The sequence below is a fragment of the Carcharodon carcharias genome, chromosome 14 (assembly GCF_017639515.1).
Source record: "Carcharodon carcharias isolate sCarCar2 chromosome 14, sCarCar2.pri, whole genome shotgun sequence".
Classification (NCBI taxonomy): Eukaryota; Metazoa; Chordata; class Chondrichthyes; order Lamniformes; family Lamnidae; genus Carcharodon; species Carcharodon carcharias.
The window spans coordinates 109,709,086-109,717,413 of NC_054480.1; the positions used below are offsets into that span (position 1 = coordinate 109,709,086).

Sequence of the window (8,328 nt, forward strand, 5' to 3'; positions counted from 1 at the left end):
TGCCCGCCCACCAACTTCTCCCCCATAAGGGGGAAAATTCAGCCCAAATTGTCATGCCTGCCATAATTTGGAGGCCAGTCATGTTCAAGAATTCACAATTGATGAATGCCTTTTTTTCACAAGTTTAACTCTTCCTAGTTAGTGTTCCACAGCCATATGATTCATCAAGGAGTGAGCATCATTGAAAGGTGCTATAATTGAGAAATGATTACTGGGGAGAGACAAGTTCTGTTAGGAAGGACAATGGACGAATTACTGCACCAATTCACTTTAAGAATGAAGGACACCCTTACTGTTGATATTCAAAATGTCACTTGCTTGCCACTTTGCATGAGGATACTCGGATCTAGGCAACTTCTGTAAACACATTTTGTAAAAGTTAAATGAAGCTATACCTTAAACCAGAATATTTTCAGAACAGCCTTTATGACAGCCCTGGTTAACTGTGGGAAATGAAGACAATCAGTGTACAGTGTGCAGCAAGTGTACCTTTGCTTGGTACGGGTATGACTGATCAGATTGAATGCCATGGTCTCGCACGTATTCGAAGGCACGGTATGGCAAGCCTCCATTGCACCCATAATTCTTATATCCATCAGAACAGTCAATGATGTTTTGTACACTCAGGTCCACGAGTTGATTCGTTTTCCTGGCCAACTGACCTTCCAGAGCTCCAACTGCAGTAAACGCATAGCAGGATAAACAGTAACCCTAAGGGAAAACAGATAAGTTGGCAAATGCTAAAATTTTTAAATCTTTTCTCATGATCTTCAGCATTTTGATTGAAAACTAATAAAGAGTTCAGATGGTTGACTATATATTTGCCTTGCTTGCTGATATACACTCCAGGGGGAGAGAATGGACATGCAATCTGTTCTGCAAAATATTCAGCTCCAGACTATTGCCCTTACCTGAATATCCATTCACTTTAGGGTGTCCAAACCTCAACTCATGGTCCATATCCTGCCCAAGTGGCAGAACACAACAGTCCAGCCCCTCTCACCATAATTTGAGTTCAGCAGCACAGCTTGAGAAACAAGATGCAGGTGAATTACCGTGTGTAAGTGAGGAGGAGAAAGCAAAAGTGGCCAAGGAGTATAGATGATTACAAGGCTTTCATCCATGCCACCTCTGTACTTTCTCAAGCCCAATAATGTGGTGAAATCGGGCAAGTCACATCATGTTTAAGGGACTCCACGGCTTCAATTTCAATTGTCCTCCCAACCCAAAGTCCCAATTCTTGCTGGATCGAAGAGTTAATTCCCATGGTAAACTTGCCCTCTGGAGAAATTGCCACAAGTAAGGAACCATGCAGAGCAGACTGGCCAGGGTTGGATTTACAGCGCCTTCCTCTCCCACGCAACCAATCACATGCCCCCCCGCCACCCACCCCCTCAAACATGGCATATTTTCAGTTGCGGGGGCACATAAAATATGATGGGTGGCTAGCCCACGGCCTATACCCAACCCATTCCCCATAATACAGGAACCCACTAGGCCACCTGCCCTTAGGCCTATTGAGGTTTTTAACTGCCCAATTAAGTGGCAATTAAGGCCTTAATCCACCTCCATTACCATATTACCCTGAGCATTGGAAGGCAGGCAAGAGCAAGGAGGATTTTTTTAACCAATGTTGTTGAAAAGAGGGTTAGGATGGGTGGGGTCCATCTTCAAGGGGTCCCCTATATGTATCAGAGGCACCCCCCGCCCCAGCAAATATGATTGCACCCAAAACCTGCCCCTCAACCCCATCACGCTTCCTCCCTAACGCATCCAATCCCTTCCCGACAAAGAAACCCCGGACTCAACTTATCCGGAGTCCTTGACACTTCCAGTCCCAGCAGCATCCACTTCTCTCGCTTGGCACTGCTGGGACTGCAAGAGCTGCCAGCCGATCTAATTGGCTCTTGAGGTTGGGACTTCTTCCACTGAGGGACGGACATTCAATTCTTTCATTTTTAAGGCCACCCACAGCCTATTAGAGCAGCAGGGCGGACTTATTTAACGCAAGTTGGTTTCCAGCCAATTTTTCTTCCAGGATGCAAGCAATACGCTCCCCGACACCCACCCCTGGTAAAATTCAATCTACAGAATCTTGTGGTTGCACACAATTCACACAAGAACACATTGGCTCCTTATCATTGTTTTTTTGAACCATGTGATTTCATAACATGAAAGTATTAAAAGTCCATTTGTAAATCAGCTTTGATTATTTTATTTTTCTCATACAGATCTTTAAAAATATACCAAGCACATGAAGTGTTAGAGTGGAACATTGGCACTGGAAAATTCTCAAGACCCTTAATGTGTATGTATCTTTATTAACATCCAGGGGGAGAATTTCTCGACGTCACCGCGCATCATTCTGATGCTCTATTTAAAAACTAATTAAAGTAATTAATTGGGCTGCCAGTCCAGCCTTAAGATTGGCGGGCAGGTGAAGAGCCCAGGCAGCCTTCGCATTTATCATGAAATCTCATCCACGGGTGGGATGAAGTTTCATGAAGGGTTAAAATATTAAATGAAGTTTTTACTAAAGTTCATTGACATGTCCCAGCTCATGTGACACTGTCACATGAGGGGACATGTCTTAAAAATTTTTTTTCTTTAATAAAATTTTTAAAAATCAAACTAATCTCCCTGAGGCAGCTCTGTGCCTTGGGGAGATTTCTGCACTCTTTCGCGAGCATGCGCAAAAGAACGTAGGCGCCAGCTCAGCCTACTCCCCCCGCCCGCAGAGGGAGCATTCAGCACATCCTAGTGTGTGTCACGCTGGGCAGGCCTTAATTGGCCCGCCCTCTCAAAATGGCAGCATCCAGGTGATTGGAAGCAAGCTTGTCTGCACCTGCTTCCACCCAACCACAACCCCCTGCACCCACCCCCCAACACCCCCACGCCACAATGGGGAGAAAATTCTTCTCATGAAAATATGCTTCTCTGTTAGCTATCTGAATCAAACACTTAGACCCCAATTGCCTGCTGCAGTTCTTAGTATCACTACCTACGGGCTCTTAGAAGAACAGCACCCATTAATTTTTCCCCCTGCTATTTGCCACAGTTCCAATTTCTTGAAACACAAGGTGGTTCAAAATTATAAAAGCTTAAAAATAATCATCCCTGGAGTCAAATTATTAAACAAGAATACAGCCCCAACAAACTCAAACATAGCAACTGACCTGCATTGAACAGAAATGGTGAGAAATAGTAGGTACCTGGTTCTTTACATTACTAACATAGCCCATTCGACGCCAGTCCACATCTTTGGGAAAGTGAACAACATCCTCCATCTCATCCAGTTCCTCCAAAATCTGGTGATTTCTTCCAGTTCCACCAATATCTGACAATGCAACTTCTGTATAATTTGCCATTTCGGAAATCCTTGCATCAGTGAACAAATGTTCAAACTCCATTGGCGTCTGGAAGAAATAGTTGCAGAATGCTTACTATGAGACTTGTTGTGTTGTTATAATGATATTAAAGCGCCCATCACTCATAAGGGATTTGATAAACAAGCTGTAGCTTCCTTTATTTAGACTAGGCACATCGGAACATTTATACAGAGGTAGAAAGCTTGAAGACACCAGCAGCAGAGTTGGCTGCTGTATGTTCTGTTGAAAAGCAAAAGTGAAATTGACTGCAGCATGACAACGTTAGAGGGAAGTGGTTCATGCTTGAATCCCTTAAAGGCATATTACAACAAGACTATTTCTATAAAAATGCAAAGCCAAAATCTATTTGTTTGCACAGTTGTAGCTCCACATTGTCCCATTATGTTTATCATTTGCAGCCATGATTGATGATAACAGGGATGGAACTTTCTAGCCTAGATGCATATAAAATGGGAGCTCTGTGGAATCAGTGGGGCACTATGGCAGAAAGCTCTTGACTATCAAGATTTTGCGAGATTTGAAGGAAGTGGAAGTGATTTATTTTGATTTTAAACAAGGTTTGTGACAGCGGGCCGCAGAGAAAACGAGCCCACAAGTCAAGGAAGCATCAAATATGAGCCAAGCGTCTGAGGTGGGTTAGTAATTGGCTCAACTGAAAAGTGGTTGTAAATGGAGCTGTTTTGAAGTGTATAATTCTGGGGGCAATCTTGCAACAAGAATAACAAAGCATTGTAAGCAATGCAGAAAAGGAAAATCAAGCTGACAGGTGGGTTCTGACATTGAAACGAGAAGAAGTGGTTAAAGAGCCCAGGATTCTTTATTCTGGAGGAGAGAAGCCTCAGAGTGATATTATTCAAGTATTTAAAATACTAAAGAAAAAGATACATTCAATCCAAAAATATATTTGAGATTGTCACAGATTGCAGAACCAAGAGATTGGGCTCAAACTAGGAGAAAAGATGGAGAGACAGTTTAGATTTAACTATTTTACACAGTGTTGGGTGATGGGGGTTGTGGGGATGGTGGTGGGGTGGGGTGTGACGGAAATGTATGCAGTAAATTGCCCACCAAGTTAGTGGAGGCAAATAATGGAGAAAAGTTTAAGAGAAATTTAGGGAGATGATTGAGGGAGTGGGTGATTGAGAGAAATTAGGTTTTCAAAGCAGCCAGATGGTCTACAATGACTTTTCTGATTTTTTTCCAGACTTCCAAGTTCCTTCTCTAATATGTGTTCTCAAGATGTGGCTGTTTGCTGCAAGGCAACATTCATTACCCAGGTCAGTCCCCTTATTGAACCATTGCAGGGTGTAGTGACGTTGAGCGATTGATTGTTCATGGAAATGTTTTGTTCACACGAAGTTAGTTATATAGTTGAAGATGACAACTAGACCAATGGACATAGAAATAATTCCAGCTGATATATTCTTTTCCAGCAAAGCAGGTTGGCTTAACTGGGATAAAGTTACTCTCCATCATGTCCAGTATCAAACCAGCAAATCTGACATTATTTGCATGACTCACCAAGTCTCCAAAGCGATTCATGGCCATTTCATACATCGAATTTCCATGGCGATATTGAGCATTGTGAGCTTCAATCTTCTCCAGGTTGTCCAGCCAAATTTCCTTCCTGGCCTGATCTTCCTCCTATGCAAAGAGATTGGGACATTATAGTATAATACCAAAGATCCAATGCCCAATGATATTGATTGCCTTCAATAGAAAGAAGATACTGAAGGTGGAGACAGCATTTTCCTACCATGAGTGAAAGCAGTTGAATGCTCAAGTAGTTGGTGGCACCACTTGATGTTAGCTACAGTGGTAGAACAAGATAGAGTGACAGAAGGGCATGCATCGTCAAGACCATCAACATTAAATTTGGAGGTGAGAAGAACCAAAGATACAATCTCTAGCTCAGAGTTAGCATCAGAACTGTGAGGAGCAAAGAAAGGAAAGGAGAAACCAGAGAAGTTTCAAGAGATCGTTTGGAAATAAATAGTTAAAGACAATAGTCATGGCTCACTTCAGTAAGGTATGAATAACCTTGGGATTTAAACTGTGAGCAAAGAAGCCAGGGGAAAAATACAACTTCTCAAATCTAAAGCAGGGTTTACATGACAACAAATTTCTTTCTCACAAAATACATGAGATATGGAATAGACAATTGGCTAAAGCAAATCATGATGCCTGGCAAGATTTGGATGAACAGGCACCATAAATGTACCCTAGTGGTGTGAGAACCTATCATTCGCATAATAATTAATGGAGCTACCTCCGACCCTGACAGTTTCAGCAGTATCAGTGAGGGAGGTCCCAGAATCCCCATTTCTGCCCCTACCCACACTCAAGTTTGCAGATATACGGTCCCATTTTCCTCAAGCTGCATAGTCCTCTCCAAATTTAGGTTTTTGACAACTGTGAAAGCATCCTAATTTGTCCTGTCATGATTGGCTGCTTCCAACAACAACAACTTGTATTCATATACAGAAGAGTTAAAGCAAAATTTGACACTGACTAACATTAGGTGATATTAAGTCCCATGGTCAAAAGCTGGGTCATAAAGATATCTTTTAATGAGAATCTTAAAGGTGAAAAGGGAGGTAGAGAGACAGAGAGGTTTAGGCAGGGAATTTGAGAGCTTGGGACCCAGGCATGGCCATCAAGGGTAGATCAATTAAAATTGGGGATGTGCAACAATCCAGAATTTGATGCAGCAGATATCTCGGAGGGTTGTGGGGCTGGAGAGATTACAAAGATAGGGAGGGACCAGGCTATGGAGGGTTTTGAAATCAAAGGTGAGAATTTTAAAATTGAGACATTCCTTAACCAGGAACTAAAGTAGATCAGCAAGCACAGGGGTTATGGGTGAACAGAACTTGGTGAACGTTAGGATACAGGCAGTAGCAATTTGGATAACCTCCGGTTTACAGAGGATACAACGTGGCCGGCCAGGAGTGTATTTCAATAGTGAAGTCTTGAGGTAACAAAGGTATAAATGATGGTTTCAGCAGCAGATGAAGTGAGAGAGTAGCAGAGTCAGTCGATGTAAAGAAGGTGGAAATAGGGTGTCTTAGTGATGGCAGAGATATGTGGTCAGAAGATTAGTTAGGGGTTAAATATTTCAACGAGCATACAAACAGTCTGGTTCAGCCTCAGACAGCTGCTAGTGGGGTGCGTGGGGATGGAGTTGGTAACTAGGGAACAGAGCTTTTAGCTGTGGGACTGAAGATGATGGCTTTGGACTTCGCAATATTTGATTGAGGGGAATTGTTAAAAAAACCATTATTTGTGTTTTACAAATTTGGTACAAAGAAATGGTCAATAACTGCCATGGAATTGATTGGTGTTTAATATCTAAGTCACCATGGAAGGACATTGTTTTTTTTCGATTATGTCTCTTACTGAACAATATTAACAGGTTGGGGGTAGGGGGTCAATTACACATTTCAAATTGACTTTCTCAAAACAATTTAGTAGTCCCTCAGTGCTCTATTAGAGAATGAGCTTAGAATTCTTACCAAACTAGGGTAGCTTTTCCCATATTCCTGCTTCCAGCTTTCCCATTCCTCGTCAATGATTGGGTTTGTCGAGGCCATGGAGATAACAGTCAGGATGTACGTTACAACGAGGAAAAATACCATGGTGAAATGTTGCACACGTCAAACCTGTAACAAGTTAGGTTTCCTTTGAGAGATGCTATGGGCAATAAAATCAGAAGAACGGGGAGAGGTAATGCAAGAGCATAATCTCACAATCTTACCCTTGTTATTTCAATGTCATGTAAATAAACCAATATTCTTTGTATCACCTCATCATTTTTTGGCGGAATGATAACGGAGTGGGACAAAGGTGTAGGATTTAGTCTTCAATTGTTTCAAACAACAACTGTAGAAAGAATATGTATCACCAATTCATTCAGATGAGGAGAGAATCAGTTTGTGAAATTTACAATGCCTCTTCTCATTGTGCACACTAAAATGGTCAATTCCCACATGCCCAACAATTCTTACTTACCTTGGAAACACAGTTGCAGAGATTGTAAAGTTCACTGACTGGTGTGGGACCTGAAAATAAATTTGGGGAGAGACCGAGCTGCCTTTAGCCTCACATTTGACTTACTCAATGTTCCCAGTCAGTAATACATTGATGTCAGGAATCTGTAATTCCCACTGAATTTGTCCAGATAATGTATCGCCATTTAGAAAATATTATTGATTGTGTGACATTCCACTATCTGCTTTTCTATAGAAGTGCTAATCTATTTACAGAATATTAATTTCTCTGCTCAAACAGTTTTAATCTAATTTCTTTTCCTACATAACATTTAATTACAATAATGTGGTCCAGATAATTCTACCAATGAAACTGATATGCTTTGCTGTGTTACACTGTTAAATCATTCAGTGTTCTTTCAATGTATTACTTATACATTAGCATCAGGCCATTCAATCACAGTAGATACAATAGAGACTATATTTTACTCACCTCACAAGGACACCTCAGTTTTTTAAATGATACAAACCATTTGGGTAAAAACAAAAAAACTGCGGATGCTGGAAATCCAAAACAAAAACAGAATTACCTGGAAAAACTCAGCAGGTCTGGCAGCATCGGCGGAGAAGAAAAGAGTTGACGTTTCGAGTCCTCATGACCCTTCGACAGAACTGAGAGGAACAGAACTTCTTCAAGGAGGTAGGCATTTCTTGAAGAGCAGTGGCAGTCAATTAAACACAGAGATAAAAACAAAAAAACTGCGGATGCTGGAAATCCAAAACAAAAACAGAATTACCTGGAAAAACTCAGCAGGTCTGGCAGCATCGGCGGAGAAGAAAAGAGTTGACGTTTCGAGTCCTCATGACCCTTCGACAGAACTTGAGTTCTGTCGAAGGGTCATGAGGACTCGAAACGTCAACTCTTTTCTTCTCCGCCGATGCTGCCAGAC

General features: G+C 41.7%; 1 protein-coding gene across 1 annotated transcript; it reads right to left on the bottom strand.

The window, feature by feature from the left end:
• Positions 1–270: 270 nt before the first annotated feature.
• LOC121287574 (testin-2-like) lies at positions 271–7,027 on the bottom strand. The gene is made up of 5 exons (XM_041205503.1): positions 6,905–7,027; positions 4,911–5,033; positions 3,213–3,416; positions 490–711; positions 271–357 (listed from the first exon to the last, which is right to left on the bottom strand). The coding sequence occupies exons 1-5, from the start codon at positions 7,025–7,027 to the stop codon at positions 271–273; spliced, it is 759 nt and encodes a 252-aa protein (XP_041061437.1).
• Between the last annotated feature and the right edge of the window lie 1,301 nt (positions 7,028–8,328).

Excerpts from the sequence above, each read along its gene's own strand:
- LOC121287574 (XM_041205503.1), bottom strand. The coding sequence starts at position 7,027 with ATGGTATTTTTCCTCGTTGTAACGTACATCCTGACTGTTATCTCCATG. Across the intron at positions 3,417-4,910 it reads TGAATCGCTTTGGAGACTTG|ACGCCAATGGAGTTTGAACA; the intron begins GTGAGTCATGCA and ends TATTTCTTCCAG. Across the intron at positions 358-489 it reads CATACCCGTACCAAGCAAAG|AAGTTGCCTAGATCCGAGTA; the intron begins GTACACTTGCTG and ends ATGTGTTTACAG.